Below are 26,364 nucleotides of genomic sequence, written 5' to 3'. Positions count from 1 at the left end.
TTTTTCCTGGTTTGATTCTAATTCCAATTCAAGTGCAGTTTTAATTTTATTCATATTCAATTTGAACTGGGGGAAATTCAACAGTAATTTTATTTTTGTACTATGATTCGAATCAAACCACCCAATCAAATCATTGATTTTGATTCAACATAATTCAAAGTTCAATGAAGGAATGACCAAATCTCAGAACAGCTACAATTCGAGTCGAAACAAGTTCATTGAGAGAATGACCAAAACCTTTGAACAGTTTCAATTCAAATCGAGTCGATCGATTCTAGTCCAATTTCAAAACACAGCCTGGACTGTGGCTGACTCTAGATGAAGGTGGTCCAATTAGAAGTGGAAGCACTGTGGAACCCAAACACATGAAAGATGAAAAGTCTAGGGCCTAGCCAAAATTACGTATAATATCATATCATAGATGATAATGAAAGCACACCTGCACCTTTGGCAATCCCTAACTACACACGTAATGTAACTAGGAACTAGTTGAGGCCTGCGAGAGGCTATATAGGAACTAGGAATAAAATACCTCTACTCCAAAACCTCCTGCCCATCATCTACATGAAAATTTCATTCAATCATTGAAACCCCATGCATATATGCAATGCATTCAATTTTTTTAATAGGAAATTATATTTATGCTGACATAAATTAAAAATTTTATTTTTATAAATTAATAGTTTCAAATAAATAAATTTTGAATTATGGAAATATTAATTTGTGTAATTTAAATTATTAGAAGTTAAAATTGTTGGATTTTTTTTTTTTCGATAAGTGCTAAATTAACATAAAAAAATATAAATTTAAATATAATAAGTGTCATTTTAATAAAAATAATTTAAAAATTAATTATTAAATAATATAAAAAAATTTTATGTAATTTAAATTAAAAATTAAAAAAATTTATATTATAAATTAAAATTTAAGTACTTGTTATAATTTTTTAAGTTGCGGCACTACTGTATAATTTTTCTGTTATGTACCCTATTGGCGGCCGTGTGTAGGGGCATCGTCGGGCAAGGTAGGCGATGAAAGTTAAATTTTATTTAATGAATGAACGGCCCCCTCCCGACCATCTGATTAAACAACTTTATTCTGATTATGTGCGATGAAAGCGTGATCCACATGCACATAGGGTGAGGTGTGTGGGGTCTTAATGGCTACCCATACGGCAGGTGATATACACCGATCATACCATACCCTCTCTTCCCTCTATTATTTTCACAAAATCTTGCATGTGAGCTCCGAGTTCACATCCAAGCTAGAGTTTTCTAACGTCAAGTCTCCCTTCAACCAGAACACTTCGAATTCCTTTTGGATTCCAGGCAGCTTGACAGGGAATTTGAGCAATCATACTTAGAAACATGATGTCAGCTGTACGGCCTTTTCTCATGTACTTCATATATAATTTTTATTACTTATTAATCCTCATATTTTTTTAAAATATAATTATTTAATTTCTTTATTTTTATTTCATAAAACTAAAAAAAATTCCATTCCTTCAAAAGTCTAAGAATTTAATTAGACCTTAATTAAATAAAAAAAATAAAAAATAGAAGCCCTAAAATACTATTCTCTTAATATTTTGACCATATTTTAACTAAATCTAGTGGCATCAATTATGAAAATATAAACCCAGAAATGGTAAAATAAGGGAGTGAGGTATAAGTCAATGATCGCTTTTTTTTTTTTTTTTTTTCCTCTTAAAAAATGTCGTTTTGTATCATCTCATGACACGGCCTTCAAATCACTTCACAGAAATCAAACACCTTTTCATTATCTTGGAAATCCAATTTGCTTAGTTTTTTTAATCGAGACAACTCTAGACTTAATAATTAAATATGGCTGACAGTTTTCAGCACTGCTTAGTTATAGAATTTTACAAAAAGCATATTCTTTTTTTTTTAATATTTTTATTTATAAAATAAAAGTTTAAGGATTAATTTTTTATATTTTAAAATTATAAAAAATTAAATATTTTTTTAAGTTAGTGGTCATATTATAATTATATACATATTTTTTTCTTTTTATTAGTTGATGGATTTTATTTTCAAAGTAGAGGTACGCGGACCACAAGAACTTTTGACTCAGGATAAGATTTTTCTCTTGGTTTCCTAGAGTAGGCTAATGCTATCTGACTAGATTCATATGTTTAGATTTAAGAATGATTTGATTCCTTTCATGACAGGCACACCAGAAAACAATTTTTTTCCCCATAAAATCCCTTAATTTCCAAGCGAATATGTCTTTTCCTTTATTAAATTTAAATTTTACGTATAAAATCAGTTTAAGCAAGTGATAAAAAAAATTAAGGGTTTTTGGCCAAACTATCAACCAATGAATTATTAATGTTTCAATTAATTATTGGATGATCACATGAATACTATTCACACCAAGATTTAACCAAAAACAAAAGGGAGATTAGATCCTTAAATAAAAGAGTTCTTGCATATATCCTGTTGACCTTTTGATTATAGCTTTAATTTCAGCCAGGATCGATGGGCATATCAGAAGTGGCTATTGGTAAGATTCCGTGGGTTTTGTGAAGAAGGTGTTCGGCCCATAAATACATTGCTTTTACAGTTGGGTCCATACCACCTTGCTACGGGCCACGTCCTGCAAGAACCTCCTATTGAAGCCTGAAATTGGGCAAATTCCAAGTCGCACTAAAATCAGAGCATGCACATGACCGGCACTAGCTAGCTCTAAAGTTACAACAGATTCAGAACAGAAAACGCTAAAATTTTAACAAGCAATGGAGAGTGGGATATGATACTGATACGCTTGAAAGGTCTCCTTTTGCAGGCAATGTTAATCAATGAATACGATACTTTGTTTCTTCAACCTTTTTCTTTTATGGTTGATTTTATGTGTCGTCGCTTTAACAAGGGTCCCATCTTGTTTGGAAATGAACCACTTCGATTTCAACTTGTTAATGAAAGGCCCTAATCAGCACTTGCAGGCCAAGGGTCAACCTTGCAAAAGTACCCCTTATTCTTTCTTATTACTGTTTATCAGAATTCAATATAATCTTTTCTCATACCTCAAAAAGAATTACGTTTTAGATGATAAGAGATGAATTTTAATAAATTTGATAATCAACTTATTAATGGGTTAAATTTCAATTATGATAATTTTTACATATCAATAAGTTTTAATTTAACAACATTAGAATCTTCTTAAAATTGTAAAATCTCATAACGAATAAGAAATGATTGGTTGTTGGTGCCGCTGGATAAGTATCTAATATGATGAGATATAGAGAATAATACCTTTTTTTTTTTTCTTTCATCCTCTTGAAATTGTATATGCATATCAAACGGCCCAGAATGTCCCATCACAGTGACCCCTGAAGGAGTGGTATCATGCATACCACTGATGGTAGCTTTTCTCGTGTAATATGCTGATGTCGATTCCACCCGTCTTTGGTCCCTGGGGCTGGTCCTCCTCCCACTTTCCTTTCGGTTCCCAATTGCCACGTTCCAATCCGCATGTTCGCAGTATAATCTAGAAAATATTCTTCCGTCTTGTTCATAAAAATAATTTAAAGTGTCAAATTTTAATTGAAAATATTTATTTAGATTTCCCATTTATAAATTGTTCAAATTTATCATAGTGTACATTTTTATTAACTTCTTTAATTTCAATAGAGTGAATATAAAAGTTATTATTACTCATTATAATAAGGTTTTTTATTTTTAATTTTTTAAATTATATTTTTTTAAGCAACTAGGTTTTCCAGTTAACTACATTGAAATGGCAAAATTTAGAGAAAAGAAAGGAAATGACCATGTTGTCCTCTCCAACTCCACCCATTATCTCTCTCTCTCTTTCACGCTCTCTTTGTATCCCTAAATAATATTTACCTTAGTAATGGATTGAGAATTTAAAATATGAGTTTTGAATTTAATAAAATATATATTTTATTTAATTAATTGGAGTTATGAATATATATTAAGCTCATAAATTTAATAAATATTTTATTTAAATATGAATTTAAAATAATTTATAAAATCATGTTATTTTAAATATACTTTAAAAAATTATTAATAATTATAATGGTAATATTTGAAAATTTTAATTTATCAAAAATATATATTAAAATTACATCTAAATCCCTCATTTTAATTTTATTTAAGTAGGGAATTGAAAAATGAGACAAAAACCTAACTTTACTAATAAAAGGAGAGACTCATTAAAACTCATTAAAATTTAAATGTTAATAATTTTTGATTGAAATTTAGAAAATAAAAGGAGAGACTCAAATGGTAAAGACATTTTTAATGGGTTTCTGCAATTATATATTGAATGACTTGTAATAATATTAATATTCAAGGACTAAATGGTAAATCAGCCAAAAAAAAAATTAAAAATAAGGGAAAAGAAAAATCCTTGCGTTGAGGAATAGAAGCGCAGTCGGGTGTATTCTCTCCATCTCCCTCTCTCAAGTGAGAACGGAGCTAGAAATTAGAAAAACCATAGCAGCAGGGGCGACAGAAACAGGGAAAAGACGGAGAAGAGAGAAGGAAGCGAGCGTGCACGCTTGGGGTCAAAAGTAGAGAGAAAGCAGAATAAGGGTTGATAGACCGTGGAATCTAAAAGAATCACACACACAGTTTTGGGTTTTGGTTGTTTTTGGGTTCTCCCCTTTTGCAACCCCACCCCTTAACTATTGCGTGCTTCGTACGGTCTATCCACCCTAATCTGCAAATCTTTTCCCACTTTTCTTCTTCTTCTTATTGTTCTTTTTGTCTCTCACACTTGCTTTCCCAGTTTTGCCGTTGCTACCATCAGCTTATTTTCCAGCTTTCTCTTTTTTTCCTTTTTTTTTTTAAGCTTTCCATTTTAATTTATACTGTTGTTGTCCTTTTCCCCTGTTTTATCTTTAGTTTTATTTTGTTTCTCTTTTCGATTTCTTCTGGGCTTTTGAGTGTCGAGTTCTCTGTTGCTAGTGTGTAATTTTTTAGCATATCACTATGACGGACGGTGATAGTAGGGTTTCAGGTACTGTGGGCGGCGGCTGCCCATCTTACTGGTTGGATGCCTGTGAGGACATTTCCTGTGATCTTATTGACAATTTTGTCGATTTTGATACTTCAATTGTTCAAGATTCAGTTGATGATACTTCAAATCAGGATAATCTTGTTAATGATTTCTTTGGAGGTATTGATCACATTCTTGATAGCATCAAGAATGGTACTGGCTTACCTACGCTTGCTGACGGCAATAGTATCAATAATGGTACATCGGCTATTGTTGGGAATGGAATTCAGGATTGTAATATTGGGGAAGGGCTCTTTAAGAACGAGGCAGTTGAATTTTGCACGAATGGAGAAAAAAGCTCCTCATTACAATTAAATGGCAGTAATAAAAACAATTTTGAAAGTAAGGTGCTTGTGGTGAATTTTGATAATGGATCGAATCCGTTGGATGGGAGGGCCGAAGATAGGTTGAATTCATTGGATAATTCTGTCAAGGAAAATGGGAATAAGGGCGGTCTTGAGGGGCCAAGGGAACGAGACTTTGATAGTGAAGAAAGGTACTGTAAAAAGGCTAGGATTACCAGCAGTTACAAAAATGAGAGACAGTACTCTAGTAGAGGGCAATATGATCCAAGGGACAGGGAGAGGAGCTCTAACAGGAAGAGGCTGCGAGATTGGGACGACATTGATAGGAGGGACAAGTATCATAATCGGAGAAGAGATAGGTATAACGGTAGGAGAGATGGGAGAGATAGGGATTGGAGGGATAGGGAACCAAGGGGTTATTGGGAGAGGGACCGTTCTGGGTCCAATGAGATGATTTTTCACTCAGGTAGTTGGGAAGCTGATCATAACAAAGAAGGAAAGGAAAGCAATGACAAGGATGAGGAGTGCAATGGAAAGCCAGAGAAGAAATCCGAGGAGACCAAGGAGAAATTCCCTGAGGAACAAGCCCGCCAATATCAATTGGATGTTCTTGAACAGGCCAAGAAGAGAAATACAATAGCTTTTCTTGAAACTGGTGCTGGGAAGACCCTCATTGCTGTACTTCTAATTAAAAGTCTTTATAATGACTTGCAAAGGCAGAACAAGAAAATGCTTGCTGTATTTTTGGTTCCAAAGGTTCCACTTGTTTATCAGGTATTCTATTCTGAATTTATGTTCTTTTTAAGAATGTGAGAGACTTCTATATATCCATTGACTGGAGGAGTTGTTGATGGATTTGTTATGCTTTTATAATTTCAGCAAGCGGAAGTCATTCGTGAGCATACCAGCTACCAAGTGGGCCATTATTGTGGTGAAATGGGCCAAGATTTCTGGGATGCTCGGAGGTGGCAGCCTGAGTTCGAATCAAAACAGGTAGCCCTTTAAGTCTGTGTTAACTTTTGACTGTCCCATAATTTTAGATGCTCTTCACATTGTGCAGCTGTCTAGTTCAATTAATGCATGTATATGTTCATTTCTTTTACTTCCAAATGATGTAAAATTCTCATAGTTTTCACCTAATGTTTCACTAATAATAACATTTTAGTCACTTGGTATTGTTGCAGTGGTATTATGTATTATGGCTAATAATGTCCTTGATATCTGGGGACACTGCATGAGCAAATGTAGCATCAGTTATCAAATAAGTGCTCTTGTCTGTTAGACCGGGTTGGTTTAAGTTTGATTTTAAAAGATAGGTAATGGATGATGTCCTTTCAATGAATCATTCCTCCGGTTTTTAGGCTTTCTAGGTTTGGAGGGAGGCATAAGGATCCCTTGGTTTGTTAAAATGCTGTCATTGAAATTGAAACCAATAAAATGTAAAATCATTGATCTGATTCTCTATTGAAGCTCTGAGTTCTGAATCTGTTCATTGTCTGAGTTTCTCTAAATATAGATGTTATGCCTGGTATTGCACATTTAAGTATCTCTAAAATTCCCTATGATTGTAGTCTAGTTGATTGGGATGCCTAAAGTTTCCAAACTTAGGGTTTAGAGTAGTCATTGAGCAATAAATCACAAGAGCTGAACACTGACAAGCAGTGAAGATGAAGGTTTTATAGAGCCTTCCTTAATTGTGTGCTGTGAGAAAGAAGCAATGCATGATTTATTTATGCATTGCCCTGCATATTTTTCATCATGTCATAAGCTTTTTTTTTTTTTATTTTTTATTATTATTATTATTATTTTTATGGTGGCATACCTTCAGATATGTGATGCAAATAGTTATTGTGTGGTTTTGGAATGGGATTAGGGCTGGGATTTGAGGTATTATACTGTTCTTTCATCTTGGAGTGATATTTTTAGGAAGGGATGCTAGAAATTACGAGGACAAATGTTCTTGTCCAATACTTTCTCAACTTCTATCTGTCTATGCTTCTATGCAATACTTGTCTTAAAGGGTAACATAGTCTATTGGGCTGAGTTGAACATCATTAAATGGAGTTTTATCTGTCAGCTTTTCTGATCAAGCATAGCCACTGTATGTCAATATGTTCTCCTGCTTAGTGTATATTGTTATAGGCACATGCTTGCACGTTATAGGTGGCCGTGGTAGAAACTGATTATGCACTTGTTCTTAATGCGAAGGAACAGAAAATGCTTCATTTAAATTGAATTTCTTGATACAATCAATAAAGGCACCATGTTCTTGTCATCTTGTGTCTACTTCAGTGTTTGTTCATGCAATTTTTTGTCAATTTGTCTTCCAATGGATATCTGTATTGGCTTAGGTGTTTTTGGCTCTCTGTCCTTAATTTAAGGTCAAGTTGTTTTCTTCCCTGTTTTTCTTGGTTCCACTCTGGTGCTAGGGCTAGCTTGTTCCTTATTCATTGTTTCTCCTGCAGGTTTTAGTGATGACAGCTCAGATTCTGTTGAACATTCTGAGACATAGCATAATCAAAATGGAAGCAATAAATCTCCTTATTCTGGATGAGTGTCACCATGCTGTGAAGAAACATCCATATTCTTTAGTGATGTCAGAATTCTATCATACAACGCCAAAGGAAAAAAGACCATCTGTTTTTGGAATGACTGCTTCTCCTGTTAACTTGAAAGGTAATCGTTTAGCTTGCGAGTCTTGAATTCTCTGCCATCATTTATGCTTCTTTTGAAGTTATTCACTTTTCTAGCTGGAGCATCACTTTGATCAAGATTTTGTTGCCAGTCATGAATTCATTCCCTTGCTTAAATATTTCAAGCTACAAGTTCTTGTTACAGCTCAGGTTTATGTTCTGTTCAGGTGTTTCAAGTCAAGTTGATTGTGCTATAAAAATCCGTAATCTTGAAAGTAAACTTGATTCCATAGTTTGTACAATAAAAGACCGCAAGGAACTGGAAAAACATGTGCCAATGCCTGCAGAAATCGTCGTGGAGTATGACAAAGCAGCCAGCTTATGGTCCCTTCATGAACAAATAAAACAAATGGAAGTGGCTGTCGAAGAAGCTGCACAATCAAGCTCAAGAAGGAGTAAATGGCAATTTATGGGAGCTAGAGATGCTGGTGCTAAGGAAGAGCTGCGCCAAGTTTATGGTGTCTCTGAAAGAACAGAAAGTGATGGGGCTGCTAACTTGATTCAAAAGTTGAGGGCTATCAATTATGCACTTGGTGAATTGGGTCAGTGGTGTGCTTACAAGGTAGCAATTTACCGGGTGGTTTATTTTATATATAGGTTAACTAGGTATTTGGTTGTGGAAGTATTTTCATGGTCCATGTCTTTTGCAGGTTGCACAATCCTTTTTGATGGCTTTACAAAATGATGAGAGGGCAAACTATCAGCTTGATGTCAAGTTTCAAGAATCCTATCTGGAAAAAGTTGTTTCGCTCTTACAATGCCAATTAACAGAGGGAGCTGTGACAGATAAGGACACAAAATCTAATGACAATGAGAATGGAGTTGCTCAAGATGGGACTGATCCTGATGATATTGAAGAAGGAGAGCTTCCTGACAGTCATGGTGGGTGTAGTTGTTGATTCTTGTCCACATAACAATAAGCAGAACAGATTTGGTAAATCTATAAGGAATGGAGAAAAATAGGTTCTTGTAGTAAAGTCAAGTATTTGGATTGAGATTTGGTTAAGTGAAACTTTGTAAATTTAAGGGCGTGTAAATTTCCTGAAATTATTCTTGACATGGAACACAAGAAAATTTTTTAAACTTGAAATTTTTGGAAAATGGTCTATAGTGTTATTGGTATCTGTATGAGCCTAGGAAAATAAATACCTAAGTTGGGGAAATTAAATTAGTTATTGGGTGCAATGATCTGCATAAAGCTATTGTGATCAATGACCTTTGAACACCAGATGATCATGTACGTAGCATGGAGGGCTCTTGAGGGAAAATCGGCTTCAGCTATGTGACCTTCAATTTAGCTGGGTTATGCACATGACACAACAATATGCATCAACAGACTTGCTTGAGTCGTGCATGTGCTGATTTTTTGTTAAGTTTGTGAAGTTTTTAATGGTTAAGGAATTTTGAAGAGATAATTTGATGCTTCTTTTATGCTTGTATAATTTGTTGTAGTCGTTTCCGGTGGGGAGCATGTTGATGTGATAATAGGGGCTGCTGTAGCTGATGGAAAAGTGACCCCAAAAGTGCAGTCATTAATAAAAATACTTCTTAAGTATCAGTACACAGAGGATTTTCGTGCAATCATCTTTGTCGAGCGAGTAGTAGCTGCTTTAGTCCTTCCTAAGGTCAAACTTCTTGATAGACTTGACTTTATTTGGTCCTTGTGATTTGGTTTCCCTTCCAAATTACTAACAGTATAGCACTATTTTTTGCTAAGCTTGCAGGTATTTGCAGAGCTTCCATCACTGAGTTTTGTTAGGTGTGCAAGCTTGATTGGACACAATAACAGTCAGGAAATGCGGACATCCCAGATGCAGGACACAATTGCCAAATTTCGAGATGGTCGTGTATGTTCAAAAGCAAAGCACTCTGACTTAGTTTCATTTAAACTCATTATTTTATGTTAGGTACCTAAGAGAAAGCTTGCCTCAATTTTTTAGGTGACACTGTTGGTTGCTACAAGTGTTGCTGAGGAAGGACTAGATATTAGACAATGCAATGTTGTTATTCGCTTTGATCTTGCAAAAACTGTTCTGGCATACATTCAGTCTAGGGGTCGTGCAAGAAAGCCTGGTTCAGATTACATCTTGATGGTTGAGAGGTAATAGTGTTGGATCTATTCCAATTTCAAAGTTAGATTCAGACTAGCACTAAATACAGAAGAACTTAAAAATATTTATTTCATCTCAGGGGAAATCTGTCTCATGGAGCATTCTTAAGAAATGCTAGGAATAGTGAGGAGACCCTGCGGAAAGAAGCAATTGAGAGAACTGACCTTAGTCACCTTAAGGATACATCAAGGTTAATTTCTGTGGATACAATTCCAGGAACTGTGTACCAGGTGGAATCTACTGGTGCTATTGTGAGCTTGAATTCTGCTGTTGGGCTTATCCATTTCTATTGCTCTCAGCTACCGAGTGACAGGTGCATTACTTCTTAATCAGCTTGATTTCATATGCTGTCAATGAACTTCTAATTTCGTTGCCGTCGCTAAACTTAAGTTGGTGTCGGTAAAAAATCGCTCGACTTTAATTTTCTTTCATTAAGGTCACCATTTTAAAATTTGGTGGATTTTCAGTTAGATTTTTAACATGATATATTTAATATAGTTTAACAATTCAAAATAGGCTTTATGACTTTCTTATTTAGTCAGTTAAGCAAAATTTTAGATTAATCTCTTAAAAAAATGGCAATAATGAACTTAATGAAACAAATCATATGTAATGATTTTGCTGATACAAATTGAAGATAAGTGATTGTGCTGAAATTACCAAGAAGTTCAGCACCAATTTTGAAATTAAGACCACCTCAATGTACTACTGACAATTTGGATATTATATATATTTTTTTCCTTATTACTGGAGATCAATTTCTTGCTCAATTGCATTTTATTACCTAGGTATTCAATACTTCGTCCTGAGTTTATTATGGAGAGGCATGAGAAGCCAGGAGGTCCCACAGAATATTCATGCAAGCTTCAACTTCCTTGTAATGCACCATTTGAGAAGCTTGAGGGTCCTGTATGCAGTTCGATGCGCCTTGCACAACAGGCATGCCATTCTATTAATGCTTTCCTGCTAGCTTCATTAACTTCCTTTCAAGAATCTGTGTTGATTTTATGCTTAATGTGTAGGCTGTTTGTTTGGCTGCTTGCAAGAAGCTCCATGAGATGGGAGCATTTACTGACATGCTCTTGCCGGATAAGGGAAGTGGGGAAGAAAGAGAAAAGACTGACCAGAATGATGAAGGTGAACCGCTTCCCGGAACTGCTAGGCATAGAGAGTTCTATCCTGAAGGTGTAGCGAATATACTCCAGGTTAGTTTGTCACATGGGTATAACTGCATTTAGTTTAAACAGAAAATGGGAATAGTTTGTCAACGATTGGGCTACCAAACAAATCTATTTCTCTTTCTCTCGGAGTTCATATCTTGTTGTTCTCTGCATCTGAGGTTTCCAATTTGGTAGTCAAATAACGTCTGACATGTTCCTCCTTTTTGGTTAATAATGCATGTTGCTGCACTATCTTTTCTAGCTTTGCTTGTTTGCCCTATTTCTACCGGCAGTCAAGGGATTCACTATGTTTTTAGTTATTACAAATCTTTAGTGTCTGGCCGTCTGCAAAGAGCTGGAAGGTTATTAGGAATATGATCTCTTTAATGCATCTCTGTTTCATAGTTTTTTTCCCCCATTTTTTATGTTTTGAAGTGCTGGAACTGATATGATGATGTATGTAGAAATGCCAGAAGTTATGATGTATGTGAGATGTGCTCTAGATAGGGATCATTAAATTGGTGAGAGAGCAGTAATCAAATCACGTCATTTGTCAATTCTATTTATTGCTTCATGCATGGTCGCTGTATTTAGGTTTTGAGCGCCTACTTTTGATTTTTGAATTTGTAAAATTAGGTTAACAGAGTAATGGGAATTTGCAACCTCTCTCTATCTAGGGGATTTCTTACAAGAATGCTGAATGAAAAGTGAAATGTTTCGGCAATAATAATTTCGTGGTATGAAGATTTTGGCATCTCAATTTCAATATTGTGGCAGTTCATCAAGAAACAAATTAAAAATTTTGTGATTCGTGATATCAGTTACAAAACACATGATATCATTTCCCCCCTTAAAATGTGTTCATAAAATAGTATACAATCTGTTTTGTACAATGCTAAAAGGTGTTGTGTAAGAGGTTGCATCTTTTTAATTTGTCATTTTTTATCTAGCACACACATGCTTAAAGTTACTTTGGCCCTTCAGGGAGAATGGATCTTATGCGGAAGAGATGGTTGCAACAACTCCAAATTGCTTAAACTTTATATGTATGCTGTAAGATGCATAAACAGCGGCACTTCAAAAGATCCATTCTTAACTCAAGTTTCAGATTTTGCAGTGCTTTTTGGCAACGAGCTGGATGCAGAGGTAATTTGACTCATTTTCAGTTCTATCATAGCTAGGATGTATAAGGTGTTCAGCTCTAATCACATTCTTTTTCATAGGTGTTATCGATGTCAATGGATCTATTTATCGCTCGAACCATTATAACTAAGGCATCTCTTGTCTTCAGGGGTCCAATAAATGTTACTGAAACCCAGGTTGGTTCCCAATCGAACTATCTGAGCAATATAAAAACTTTTTCCTCCTTTTTATTGCAAAGACTTCTTGTCTTACAGTGCTTGATCATTTAAACTCTAATTGTGTGCAGCTGGCATCCCTTAAAAGTTTTCATGTGAGATTGATGAGTATTGTACTGGACGTGGATGTTGAACCTTCCACCACTCCATGGGATCCTGCAAAAGCATATTTGTTTGTCCCTATGGTTGGCGATAAGTTTGTAGATCCTATAAAAGAAATTGACTGGGATCTAGTTGAAAAAATAATTAGAACAGATGTGTGGAGCAATCCCCTTCAGAGGGCTCGACCAGATGTTTACCTTGGTACAAATGAGAGAACACTTGGTGGAGATAGAAGGGAGTACGGATTTGGGAAATTGCGTCATGGCATGGCTTTTGGACAGAAATCCCATCCCACCTATGGTATCAGAGGAGCTGTAGCACAATTTGATGTTGTGAAAGCTTCTGGACTGGTTCCTAATCGGGATGGAACTGAAACAGAGAAAGTGGGGTTGCCCAAAGGCAAACTGATGATGGCTGATACTTGTGTTGATGCTGAAGATTTGGTAGGGAGAATTGTAACAGCCGCGCACTCTGGGAAAAGGTTCTATGTGGATTCAATACGCTATGACATGACTGCAGAGAACTCATTTCCAAGGAAAGAGGGTTATCTTGGTCCTTTAGAGTATAGCTCATATGCTGATTATTATAAGCAAAAGTATGACCCACATTACTTTTTCACCATTTTTTTTTTGTTTCTTCCTTAATGGAAAATTTTCTTTCCCCTGCAGCCAAGATGAATGCCTTGTTAATTGCTTTTTTCTAACACTAGGACTGGATAGCCTCAATGCACTTCAGATGTTGTGCCTGAAGAAGGGAAAGCTTATCTGAATCTGTTATGGAATTATTTAACTACTGTCTGGTGTAAATTATGTGGGCATTGTCACTAGGTTCCACACTTTTCATTGGCAGTAGTTCATAAGTCTTCGCAGATTAGAGAAGCTTTTGTTTCTTCTTGGCACAACAGAGGCTGCATTGGGCTGTCGGGTCTTTTTATGTACCATTATCAGGTATGGAGTTGAATTGATATTTAAGCAACAACCATTAATGAGAGGACGCGGTGTTTCATACTGCAAGAATCTTTTATCTCCTCGGTTTGAACACTCAGAATGTATGTTTTTTTTTCCTCCTTAATAAGCAATACCATTTCTGCCTGAACTTTCTTCTTCACATTTTTGTAGTTTGTAGAGCTAAAATGGAGAAGTTTTCTGTTTGTGTAGCAAATGAAGGTGAATCTGAAGAAATTCTTGACAAAACATATTATGTTTTTCTTCCTCCTGAGCTATGTTTAGTACACCCTCTTCCTGGATCACTTGTTCGAGGTGCCCAAAGATTGCCATCAATAATGAGGAGGGTTGAAAGCATGCTGCTTGCAGTTCAACTTAAGGATATGATAGATTATTCAGTCCCTGCTTCAAAGGTATCGTATTTAGTAGAATTCTTACAAAAATGAGGGGTGTGGACTACTTTTTCATTCATATGTCCCTTTATACCTACAGATCTTGGAAGCCTTGACTGCAGCTTCATGCCAAGAGACATTCTGCTATGAGAGAGCAGAACTTCTAGGAGACGCTTATCTGAAATGGGTTGTCAGTCGATTTCTTTTTCTTAAATATCCCCAGAAACATGAGGGTCAACTCACTAGGATGAGACAACAAATGGTGAGTAACATGGTTCTGTATCAATATGCATTAAATAAAGGACTTCAATCATATATCCAGGCAGATCGTTTTGCTCCCTCTAGATGGGCTGCTCCTGGGGTGTTGCCTGTTTTCGATGAGGATACAAAGGATGGAGAATCCTCCTTATTTGATCAGGAAAGATTGCTTTCTGAGGATAAACCAGGAGTGGATCATGCTGATGATGGATATCAAGATGATGAAATTGAGGATGGTGAACTTGAGAGCGACTCTAGTTCTTATAGAGTTCTCTCTAGCAAGACATTGGCAGATGTTGTTGAAGCATTGATTGGTGTTTATTATGTTGAAGGTGGTAAGAATGCAGCGAACCACCTCATGAAATGGATTGGGATTCAGGTAGAGTTTGACCATGAAGAGGTAGATTCGGCAATAAAGCCAGCCAATGTTCCGGAAAGTATACTTAGGAGTGTCAATTTTGATGCCTTAGAAGGTTCCTTGAACATTAAGTTCAATGACCGGGGCCTCTTGGTTGAAGCGATCACTCATGCGTCGCGACCATCTTCTGGAGTATCCTGTTATCAACGATTAGAATTTGTTGGTGATGCAGTCTTAGATCATCTGATTACAAGGCACTTGTTTTTCACATACACAAATCTTCCCCCAGGTCGCTTGACAGATTTGCGAGCTGCTGCTGTAAACAATGAAAACTTTGCACGTGTTGCTGTTAAACATAAGCTCCATGTGCATCTTCGGCATGGGTCAAGTGCTCTGGAAAAGCAGGTGTGCTATCTTGTTCCTTTTGTAGCAAAGCAGTCTCATTGGTGTTTTCTTATTTAACTTGCCTAAGTTGCTTTTTTCAATGTTGACATTTTGAGGACTTGTATATCAGATTCGTGATTTTGTGAAGGAAGTTCAAGATGAATTATCAAAACCTGGTTTCAACTCCTTTGGTTTGGGAGATTGCAAAGCTCCGAAGGTTCTTGGTGACATTGTTGAATCTATAGCAGGTTCTATTTTCCTAGACAGTGGACGGGATACTGCAGTCGTTTGGAAGGTTAGTTTCACTGTTTCTGTCATGGACCTGGCTGCCGTATACCCCCCTAACACCAACCTCTTCTCTATCCTACTCCGTACTCACCTATTGTTTACAAAAAGAAAAAAACATATTTGACAAGAATGTTGTTTTCTTGCAATCCCTTTGTCCCAGGTTTTTCAACCTTTGTTGCACCCAATGGTCACTCCAGAAACACTCCCGATGCATCCTGTCAGGGAGCTGCAAGAACGGTGCCAGCAACAGGCTGAAGGCTTGGAATACAAAGCCTCAAGAAGTGGCAATCTGGCTACTGTTGAAGTTTTTATTGATGGTATTCAGGTAGGAGTTGCTCAGAATCCACAAAAGAAGATGGCACAGAAACTTGCTGCTAGGAATGCGCTTGCTGTTTTGAAAGAGAAGGAAACAGCTGAAGCTAAAGAAAAAGGTGATGAGAATGGAACAAAGAAGAAAAATGGCAACCAAACATTTACCAGGCAGACCTTAAATGATATTTGCTTGCGAAGAAATTGGCCTATGCCCTTGTATCGGTAAGAAAATTTATGTGGTTTTACATCTTGCTATTGTTTTCTGAACTGTGACAATGCAGCCAAGTAACTTGACATTTGGCATTTAAGGTGTGTGAACGAGGGTGGCCCTGCACATGCAAAAAGGTTTACGTTTGCAGTTCGTGTGAATACTAATGATAGGGGATGGACTGATGAATGTGTGGGAGAGCCAATGCCAAGCGTCAAAAAGGCCAAGGACTCTGCTGCAGTTCTCCTCTTGGAACTTTTGAATAAATGGTACTCTTGACGACATGAGATAGTATTAATGGGAGATATTTATGCAGTTAAATTATCCATTCATCATTGATACCTGATCCAATGCCTTTGATTGTAGTTATGTACTTAACAACTTTCGCTTAAGATTTAGCCAAATACAAATTTGAGAAAGAGCTCCACTTTGCAAGGTCAATAACAATTATTTTTAATTGTCAACGAAGATTTTTCCAGGCTAGTGTCATACGCCATTTGGGGCGAATCTGCCGATAAGGCATTGTGGTTTAATTAGTCTGAGGTTTGTAGTTTTATTGTTTTGTATTTGGAATTTCAAACTTGAAAGGAGGTAGGTTTAACTTCTGTTCCCACAAGAAAACATTTTTATTATCTCATAATAGAGCTTTAAAATGCAGCTTTGCTTGGATTAAAAACAAAAGAAATAAGGGAGCAGAGGATGAAGAAGAAAAATGAAATTGATACCATTGCATTGATTACAGAGGTGACCAACTATCACTTGATTCGTGAAAATTTCAAGGGGTGCGTAGGCCTGCGAATCAGTAAGTTAACTCCAAAATCACAAGTACTTCTCTTTCCGAGGTATGGTAAATATGTTTTCATATCCGCACCTCAAAGCTTCCCATATTATTTTAATCAATTACCATGGAAATCCTCCAGAACTCGCTTATCAAGAGGAAAGTTAATACGAAATTTTGTGTATCACTGGCTTCTTCAGAGGATAGGTGCATACTGAATATATTTGCTTTTAAAAACCTCAGCTTTTTAAAGGTATTTCCTTGTATCTTGCAATATATTCTTATACGCAACTGTTTTGCCTTGTGTAGTTGTTAGTGTGTTAACTATCTGATCTGGGTTAACGCCACAATAGATTTCAAGCCTTCTGCATATTATAGCGTGTACAATTGCTTCGCAGTTTCTGCTTTCCAAGATGAAGAGCGATGGCTATGACATTTTGTATTATGATATAAATAATTTCTTCTCACAGAAACGAACAAGTAGCAATTATCATCTAGGTTTTAGGAAGTGAAAAAATGAAATTTGAAATATAATTTTAAACAATCATTGATTAAACAACTTATTCAGAATAATAAAATCCCCCGGAGCAAAAATTGTAGAACACAGCCAGTGTACATTGCCTTGGATTTTGTCTATCGCCTCAGGATGTGCAGAATATACTCAGCATAAAGGTCCCTGCAAAAAGCAACAATAATAAGCTCAGGACCAACAGGAACTGCATCAGATTGGGGAATAACCATTCAAAAGGACATGATGGGTAAGAGAAACTTACATAGAATACTGGATGGCGTCAACAGCATGGTTTGAAGGCAAGAACTCATTAACTGCAACATCTTTGTGCTCATTTTTCTCGTCTGTGTAAATATGTTAAGAAACCAGTATTCCTCACATTGTGAATACAACTCGAAGAAAAGATTTTGATGAAACTAAAACTGTCCAATGTGAGGGTGAAAAGGATACAATCTTCAAAGAAACGACGGATCTCAGAAAGGCGATGAGGAGCCAACTCTTTGATGTCAGTGTAATGCTTGTACTCTGGATCATCAGCACAAACTGCAATGATTTTGTCATCTTTCTCTCACTGAATCAGAACATAGTTAGCCCATTAAACAAGGGAGAGAAGTAACAGTGCTTCATTTTGATTTAGACTTCCAGAATTACCTGGTCAATCATGGGCATAAGTCCAATGGCTCTGGCTCGCAGAAAGCAACCCGGAAGGACAGGCTGCTAATTAGACAAACAATTCAGGTGGATCACTGTGTCAAAATGAAAGCTTACACATATCAATTGGGATCAAAGAACTAAATTGCAACTTAATCCGAGATACAAAACTTATACTGAATAATGCAATTCACCTGCATGAGAACTAAAACATCCAAGGGATCATTGTCTTCACACAATGTGCGAGGGATGAAACCATAGTTATGAGGATAAACCACTGATGAGTATAAAATCCGATCAACCTATGCTTTTGAACACATGAGAAAAATGCTGAGAGAGAGAGAGAGAGGAAAATAATGGAGCTTTAAGAAATTAAATTCTACAATAAGTACACTTCCACATACAGCTCAGAGAGCAACCCAGGAACTCTCAAATTTGATCGATGTAATGTCGTTCATACCTTAATCAGTTCTGTCTTCTTGTCCAGTTCATATTTGACCTTCTTCCCTTTGTTATCTCAACAACCTCTGTCAGTTTGAAAAACATAATTTAACAGGCAAACAATTCAATTCAACCAGACAGCTAAGAACTTGGAAATTATTTGCTGAATATTTTTAAAGGTTCTTCTCATAAATTTGCATACAGATAAACTAATGTGTTCTTTCCAATGTGACTACTTATGTGCAGCTACAGTCTACACCTATGGCCATTGCAACGGAGCTGGGTGGTTGAAAAACCAGGTCCACCTTTTTTACATTGACGCAAACAGTTTAAGCTTATTCATCACTATGTAAAGGTGGCGAAAATACATACAACATTGAAGATGTTGGGAGCTCCAGGTCCTGCAGACAACATTTATTTTGCAGCAACATCAGTATCTCTCTTGTAAGCAAAAGTAAATACAAACATAACAAAATATGATCTTCTATTTGCATACCGATCTCAAGACCATGCCAAGGATGTGCAGCAACAGTTCTCTTTGACTTAGATGGAAGGATCCTCTCATTTAGTTTGGGTACAGTACCGGTAGGATTGTCATTTCGATTGGTTTCTTCACCCATCTATAACCAAAAGATATAAAACTATCTGAGGTTTGATCATTTATTGTTGATCAACTTACAAAAATTTTACTAGTTCAGTTTGATAGAGCTCGTTAGAGACAAGTGAGTCATAATAGGCGAATTTATAACGATTGGCAATGAAACCAAGAAAATGAAGATCAGGGATCAACATTAAGCTAAGTTCCAAAATCAAGGCTTCCTCGATATTCATACAGTTTAGCTTCACACATCAGTTAATCACTTAAATGCAGATCCTTCAGCATCAAATACACGATATGATCATTCAAACCAACCCTAGTTATATTGGAATCAGAAGTTAATAATATATCAACTGTTTCAAAAAAAAGGGCCTGTCCTGACGATTAGTAATACTTCGTATTTAAATGGATTTTCTGGATCAAAAATCTATTACACAATATAGTACCATTACCATGTTGAATATATTGATAAAAGCACTGAAGGGGAAAAAATATATCTATAAAAGCAGTGCTAATCCAAGCAAAAATTGAACCAAAGTTGCAAAAGCGACACAAGATTGCTAGCACAACAAGTGTAAACTGATGTGATTTGTGCCATTCGCGAAAACCCAGAAAAAAAAAAAGATAAAAACTTTAAAATGCTATTTACAAAAAGCTTGAAGCTTTTTAATTTTGATTGATGAATGTGATTAAAAAATCAAGAAAAAACATATATACCTTGATTGATTGATGAATAAGTGTATAGAGACGAGAATGAGAAGATGGGACGGGTAATAATCCTAGCCATGCGTCGATGTGTATGGGAAAAGAGTGGGAGAAAGGTGGGTGGTCAAATCATGATTTGCTGCCTCGTGTCTGATGTGGAGCGAACGTAGGATCCACAGGTAGGCATCCCCTTAACCTATTTTGTTCAACATTCAAAGTTGGTTAATAGTAGCAATTTCTCCCCCTAATAATCTGTGGTTAGAATGTTCTAGTGTAAGGAGGAGAGTTGAGCGGAAAAAAGGAATTATATTAATGAAATTTGATTAATTTTGTACCATATGATTATTATTAGAAAGCTTGTACTTAATGATGGAAAGTAAGTCTCTTAAATTATGAGATTCAATTTACAAATTTAAATCAAGTTGATGAATTAAGGTTTGGTTTGCTAAAGCAAAGATGCATATATTTGCAATTGGACGTAATTAATGTACATCATTCCTATTATCAGCAACAACAAAATTCGAGGCACATATATAGAGGCAGGAGACATAGATATCATCTGAAGGAGGCCTGAATTTGAGAACGTTTCTTCTAGTGCAGGTCCCCTTTTGCTACCATTTCCATCAATGCTTTCTTTTGCAATGTGTACTAGTTCCCTAGCAACTTCTATCATCCCAATTTTGCCATCTCCACCAAACGACAGGCATCTGCAATATCTGCAACTATCTCTATTTGCTTTCTGCGAAGTGGGGGTTGCTCATGATAATAAATACCTGGATCCACAATTTCTTCTAGCTTTCCATTCCTGATATTCTGCATCGCTACAGCTGGGAGGTCTTTGTTCTTGGAGCCTGCAATTAACTCCAGCAGCACCACACCAAAATCAGAAACATCACTTCTAAATACCATTCATTTGCAAGGCCAGATGATTCAAGTAGCCTGAACCCAGCAACTTTGATCGACTGGTCTTCATCTAAAAATATGCAGCCAGATTTGATAATTATGGTGAAAGATAGAAGGAAATATTTCATACTGCAAGAACGCTAACACACATGCAATTTCAGCAGCAATGTTCATTCTCTTGTACCAATCCAGGCCAATTTTTTTGAGTCCTCTGCTTTGGCCCAGATGTTCCACCAGGGTACCATTTCCAGGATACTCATAGACCACCAATGGAGTGTAGCTAGAGTCAATACAACATCCAAGGAGACGTGCCATATTCCTGTGTGAAACTGCAGATAAAACCTCAATCCGGGATAGGACCTGCATCAGGTCTCTTTGATCTTGGAACTGTACCTTGTGCACAGCTACATGTGAACCATCTCCAAGGACCCCTGCATAAATGATTCCATTCCTGCTATGCACAAGTTTCTGACTATCTTCAAATCCTTTAGTGGCTTCCTCCAGCTCTTGGTAAGTGAATAATCGAGTTCTACAAGCTTTCCTGAATGAGATTGTGCCATGAAAAAGTGCCTGGTCAAGGTCATATGCACTGGATTTATCAGGCCTTTTTAACAGACAAAACAGCGCAATTATGGAGGCAATATTGAATACCGGGCCAACAACTCCTGCAGAGTAAGGATCATCAAGTTCTTTTTTTGCAGCAATCGAAATATAAGCAAGGAAATGTCACAGATGACTTTTAAATATCACATTCACGTACCAGCTAGAATGGAAACTTTTTTTCCTCTGTCTTTTAGCGCAGCAATGGTGCCATTTGCTTCCACTCCGTTCTTGATGCAGGTTGTCCAAGAAACCGAATTAGATTCTATTATAATTGCTACTTTCAGGTGTATCAGCTTATAATGCAATCCAATTAAGCACACCAAGGCCAACCCAGTGGCTATCCCTTTTAGATTGAATAAACTGAAACCAGATTAGCTAGAATGCAATTTAGCGCTCAATTTCTTATCATTGGTACACTAAATACAAAGGTTAGTATTAACCAAATCGACATGTCTAGTCCTGATGGAAATTCTTTTTAGTTTTTGTTTTTTTCATAGCTAGATTGAAACTAATTCTCTTCAAACTTGCTAAGTATATAATTAGTTAATTACCAAACATGTAAAAGAAAAGCTTGACCTGAACCAAGATATATATATAGTTAATAGTTACTTACATTTCAAACATCCTACACCTCTGGCAAATCCATCCCCCACAAAACCCGTCCTGACATTTGCACCTAACCCCTCCTTCAACTGTGGTAGCATTGATAGTGTTAGCATAATTACAGCAATTAGCATGATTATAGGAGATTTGTGTAGCATAATTACAGTAATTATTATTCTTGTCTAAATTAGCTCATATTCTCATGTATAAATAGATGTAATATCTCTGTAAATAAGACACAGATAAATACACAATCCTTTCCTTTATTACTTGTATTCTTTCTTCTAACATGTATCAGAGCCGTAAAGTTTTTATTTCTAGTTTTTGGGGTCTCTCTTCTCTCTCTACAACCTGTTCTGGTTCATTCTTTCATTCCTGTTATTATACCATTTTTTTTTCTCCTCATCTTGTTATCAATGGAGAATTCTGATATTTCAAAACCTATTGCAACAGTTCTGACTGGTTCTAACTATAATCTTTGGGTTCAAGGAATGAAAAGTTTTTTTTATAGGTCATAAGCTTTGGCATATTGTTACCGGAGATATCACTATGCCGACAAGAGAGAACGATGAAACTGATGCAAAATTTGCTGACTGTCTTGAGGATTGGGATAGTAAAAATCATTAGATCATCACTTGGTTTCGCAATACCTTTGTCTCGTCCATCTACATCCAATTTGCTAATTATGACTTTGCAAAAGAAATCTGGGATTTTTCGGCTAATCGATATCAGACCACTGGACTTGCCCACTATTATCAGTTGTGGGCTACTCTTCATAATCTGAAACAAGAAGCAGGTCAATCTGTGAATGATTTTCTTGCCCAGGTCCAACCCATTTGGAATCAAATATCTCAGGCCAAAATCAGTGAAGATCATCTTCATCTCATTCAAGTTCTAATGGCTCTTCGATCAGAATATGAGGCCGTTCGAGCGTCCCTACTACATCGAAATACACTCTCATCACTGGATACTGCTATTCAAGAGATTATTTTTGAAGAGACTCGTCTCAGTTTGGATAAAACTCCTCAATTTGAAATTGTTCTTGCAACTACTCGATTCTCCCATAAGAAATTTGGCAATCAACTCTGTAAGAATTATAATCAAATTGGTCATGCTTTTGCATATTGTCCTACTATAGAATGTAGATATTGTCATGGTTATGGTCATATTCTTGAACATTGTCCCACACGCCCTCCAAGACCAAAAGGAGGGCATTCTAAATTCAAGAATGTCTTAAAGCCTGGATCTTCCTCTGTCACTGCTGTTGCTGCTACTGAGGGTTCTACTGCCATCACCATGAGTGATATTGAGCCACTATTCAAACATGTTATCTCTTTTAATTCTCCTGCTGCCATGTCTGCCACTCCGGGTAATTCTTATTAGCTTTTTGACTCTGCATGTTGTAATCATATAACCACTAATCTTGAATTTTTATCTTCTGCAAAACCTGTATCTTCCTTACCACCAATCCATATTGCAAATGGTACTAAAATGAACATCACACATACTGATCATGTGTCTACCTCAAATCTTCATCTCCCTGATACCTATTATATCCCTAATTTGGCACTTTATCTTATTTCTGTTGGTCAGTTGTGTGAAAAAGGACTAAATGTTGTTTTTTTCTCCCCATGGTGTCTAGGTACAGGATCCATAAACGGTACAGATTCTTAGGGAGGGTCGTAGAGTGGGTCGATTATTTGAGCTTGCATCTTTACATCTTCCTCAGAGATTTGTGTCTGCAGCTATAATCCCTAATTCCTCCATTCACCAATGGCATCTTCGTCTTGGTCATGCTTCTGCAAGTAAAATTCAACCTTTAATTTCTCATGGATTATTAGGATCTACTAAGTTTGAGTCATTTAATTGTTTAAATTATCAGCTTGCAAAACAACCTGCATTATCTTTTTCTCATAATAATACTACTTCAGACACTCCTTTTGGTTTAATTCATTCTGACATTTGGGGTCCTTCTCCTATTTCTTCAATAAATGATTTTCGTTATTTTGTGATATTTATTGATGATTATTCTCGATTTACTTGGATATATTTTTTGAAACATCGATCTGAGTTATCACAAATTTACATCACATTTGCAAAAATGATTAAAACTCAGTTCTCTTGTGACATTAAAATTCTCCGAACAGACAATGCCATGGAATATCAGGATTCTTCTTTACTTCAGTTTCTTAGTCAATAAAGCACTGTTGTTTAACGTTCTTGTCCTCACACCTCTCAACAGAATGGGCGAGCCGAACGCAAGCATCGCCATATTCTTGATTCTGTACGTACTCTTCTTCTTTCTGCCTCATATCCAAAAAAAATTTTAGGGAGAAGCAGCTCTTCATGCTGTTTATATTATTCCATCCTTAAACCTGTTCTTCATAATTTATCTCCTTTTGAAAAGTTGTTTGGACAACCTCCTGACTATTCCATCCTTAAACCTTTTGGATGTGTTTCTTTTGTTCTTTTACAACCTCATGAACATACCAAATTAGAACCCCGTGCTCGTCTATGTTGTTTTCTTGGTTATGGCATTGAACACAAAGGGTATCGTTGTTGGGATCTTGTTTCTAATAAGTTACGCATCTCTCATCATGTTACCTTTTGGGACAATACTATATTCTCTTCTCTTTCCAAATTTCATTACTCTGTCAATACTGACTCTCTGTAACACCCTCACTGTAACAATTCCGCACATTCTACTATTTCGGTGACCAGTGTTGGTCCGGACAGTTAGAACGTCCGGAAAAATATTTAAACTAAAGTGAGGAACTATAATTAACTCAAATATTAATAAGAAAAATTTAGAAAAAATTTTAGAAATAAAATACAACCAAGTTAAATGAGCCAGGGCCCTAGCGATGGGTAACCCAGTGGGAAGGTGCGGTTCTCACAACTAGGAGCCCTAGACCAGGGGAAAAATTCATAAAATAATTTTTGAGACTCCAGAGAAGGGTCATTGAGGTTTCTATGGCATTAGAATGCCAAGGAAATGCTTAGAAAAATTTTTCAATCGATACAGACAATTTTGGCTCAATAAGCCAAACGGAGGGCATTTTGGTCATTTCGTCTTCAGAGATGATTTTTGGCCGACTTGTCCAGTTAAATAAATAATTATTATGACATAAAATATGAATAAATATTGTTAAAAATTGAATTGAAAATGAGTAAAAAAGAAAAGAAAAGAGAAAAATAAAAGAAATTGGGAATTATGACATCACATGATGTCATTAGTGTGCCTCCACCCAATCACATGTTGACACATGGCTATAACTCACTTAAAATGAGTTAAATGGGCAGAAATGAAAGAAAGAAATCAGTTTTCCTTTTACTTTCTTCTTCCATCCGTAGCTTTCCTAACCCTTACCACCATTAAAGCTTATCCAAGCTTTATAACCCACCCAAATCTCACTTGAAACCCTAAGTCCACTTCAACAAAATTTGTCTCTACATCTTGAGCAAGTGTTTGGAAGCCAAGAAAATTAAAGAAAGTGAAGGAAAAATCTAAGTTGGGTCAAGAAAAAATTCTGCTCCATTCAAGGTTAGTGCACTAAACAATTTCTTTCTTTCTTTAATCTTGTAAGCATGCTAAATCAAGTAGAAAATTGTGTGAAATTAAAAGAAAAACTTGAGTAAATAAAATCTCTAAATTTGGCAGCCATGAGAAAGTTTAAGGATTGTTGGTTTTTGATGAAATTAAGTGGCTTAATTATGTTATTGATGAGTATAGATGATGGATAAAGTGATTTGGTATGAGTTTGGTGTGTGTATACCATGAATTGGAAATTGGAGTTAGGGTTTGAGCATGAAATTGAGACTTTGATCATGTAATGATTAAAGTGAGTTTTAATGGTCAATTAGTGACCATTTGGTTTGGTTTGAATAAAAAATGAAGTGATTTGGGTTGTGGGATTTGAGGTTGGAGTGGCTACCTTGGGCGACCTGCAGGTGTGGATGTGAGTCCAGCCTGTTTGGACAGCCATAACTTGAATTGTAGAGGTTCAATTGGTGTTTGGCCAATTGGACATGAAACTAGACACATAATGGCACAACTTTGGTAAAGAAACTATGCCCAGAAAACCAAACCAAGTTGACCAAAAGTTTGCCCTAATCCAGGTGACCTGCAATCTGCCTGGGCAAAATGACCAAATGAATAGTGTTTGGTCATTTGGCCATAACTCAATGTAGAAAGGTCCAATTGACCTGAAATTTTACCAGCAACAAGCTGAGATATAGACCAACAACTTTCAAGAAGAAACCTGACCCAAATTATGACCATAACCTGGTCAAATTGCCAACCAAACTTATGTCACCAAATCTGCCAGAACCAAATTGCCCAGAAAATCTGGGTACAGGTCACTCCGACCAGTTATGGTAAAATGACCATAACTTGAGCTACAAAACTCCAAATTGAGTGATTCAAAAAGAGAATTAAAGAAGACACAATAAGGAACAACTTTGATGAAGAAAGGTTAGCACAGTTTCCACTCTAAAATTGTCCAATGGAACAGTAATCTTTGGTAGTAAAAACTGAAAATTTAGAAATGCATCTAGGGGACTTCAAATTGCAATTGGCAATTAATACTAGCAAATGTAAAACTCAAAATGTGGGATCTTGGTGTAATTAGAATTAATATATCCATTAAGTA

General features: G+C 36.2%; 2 protein-coding genes and 1 pseudogene across 2 annotated transcripts; 1 reads left to right on the top strand and 2 right to left on the bottom strand.

Annotated features, from left to right (window-relative positions):
• Nucleotides 1-4,403: 4,403 nt before the first annotated feature.
• On the top strand, nucleotides 4,404-16,397 carry LOC110661676 (endoribonuclease Dicer homolog 1). The gene is made up of 20 exons (XM_021820371.2): nucleotides 4,404-6,125; nucleotides 6,231-6,344; nucleotides 7,817-8,027; nucleotides 8,212-8,606; nucleotides 8,695-8,926; nucleotides 9,497-9,669; nucleotides 9,769-9,891; nucleotides 9,985-10,145; nucleotides 10,235-10,468; nucleotides 10,944-11,094; nucleotides 11,178-11,360; nucleotides 12,300-12,461; nucleotides 12,539-12,634; nucleotides 12,745-13,370; nucleotides 13,723-13,823; nucleotides 13,933-14,132; nucleotides 14,212-15,132; nucleotides 15,242-15,406; nucleotides 15,560-15,933; nucleotides 16,021-16,397. Exons 1-20 carry the CDS (start codon nucleotides 4,980-4,982, stop codon nucleotides 16,196-16,198), a joined length of 5,946 nt encoding a protein of 1,981 aa, XP_021676063.2. The 5' UTR covers nucleotides 4,404-4,979; the 3' UTR covers nucleotides 16,199-16,397.
• An 809-nt stretch (nucleotides 16,398-17,206) lies between these two features.
• LOC131177992 (soluble inorganic pyrophosphatase 1-like) lies at nucleotides 17,207-18,059 on the bottom strand (annotated as a pseudogene).
• A 2,213-nt stretch (nucleotides 18,060-20,272) lies between these two features.
• LOC110661644 (probably inactive receptor-like protein kinase At2g46850) lies at nucleotides 20,273-22,377 on the bottom strand. Its single transcript, XM_058143185.1, has 5 exons — nucleotides 22,363-22,377; nucleotides 21,723-21,801; nucleotides 21,267-21,452; nucleotides 20,656-21,171; nucleotides 20,273-20,454 (listed from the first exon to the last, which is right to left on the bottom strand). The coding sequence occupies exons 1-5, from the start codon at nucleotides 22,375-22,377 to the stop codon at nucleotides 20,273-20,275; spliced, it is 978 nt and encodes a 325-aa protein (XP_057999168.1).
• Nucleotides 22,378-26,364: the final 3,987 nt, after the last annotated feature.

This window comes from Hevea brasiliensis, chromosome 2 (genome assembly GCF_030052815.1).
Source record: "Hevea brasiliensis isolate MT/VB/25A 57/8 chromosome 2, ASM3005281v1, whole genome shotgun sequence".
Lineage (NCBI taxonomy): Eukaryota > Viridiplantae > Streptophyta > Magnoliopsida > Malpighiales > Euphorbiaceae > Hevea > Hevea brasiliensis.
The sequence above is the reverse complement of the archived record's forward strand: the minus strand, read 5'-3'. Positions and strand labels throughout refer to the sequence as shown.

Coding starts and splice junctions, on each gene's coding strand:
- LOC110661644 (XM_058143185.1), bottom strand. Junction 21,172..21,266: donor AAAAGTTTCCATTCTAGCTG/GTACGTGAATGT, acceptor CTTACTCTGCAG/GAGTTGTTGGCCCGGTATTC. Junction 20,455..20,655: donor CATTGCTGCTGAAATTGCAT/GTGTGTTAGCGT, acceptor AGTTAATTGCAG/GCTCCAAGAACAAAGACCTC.
- LOC110661676 (XM_021820371.2), top strand. CDS start 4,980: ATGACGGACGGTGATAGTAGGGTTTCAGGTACTGTGGGCGGCGGCTGC. Junction 6,345..7,816: donor CTGAGTTCGAATCAAAACAG/GTAGCCCTTTAA, acceptor TTTCTCCTGCAG/GTTTTAGTGATGACAGCTCA. Junction 10,469..10,943: donor TCTCAGCTACCGAGTGACAG/GTGCATTACTTC, acceptor TTTATTACCTAG/GTATTCAATACTTCGTCCTG.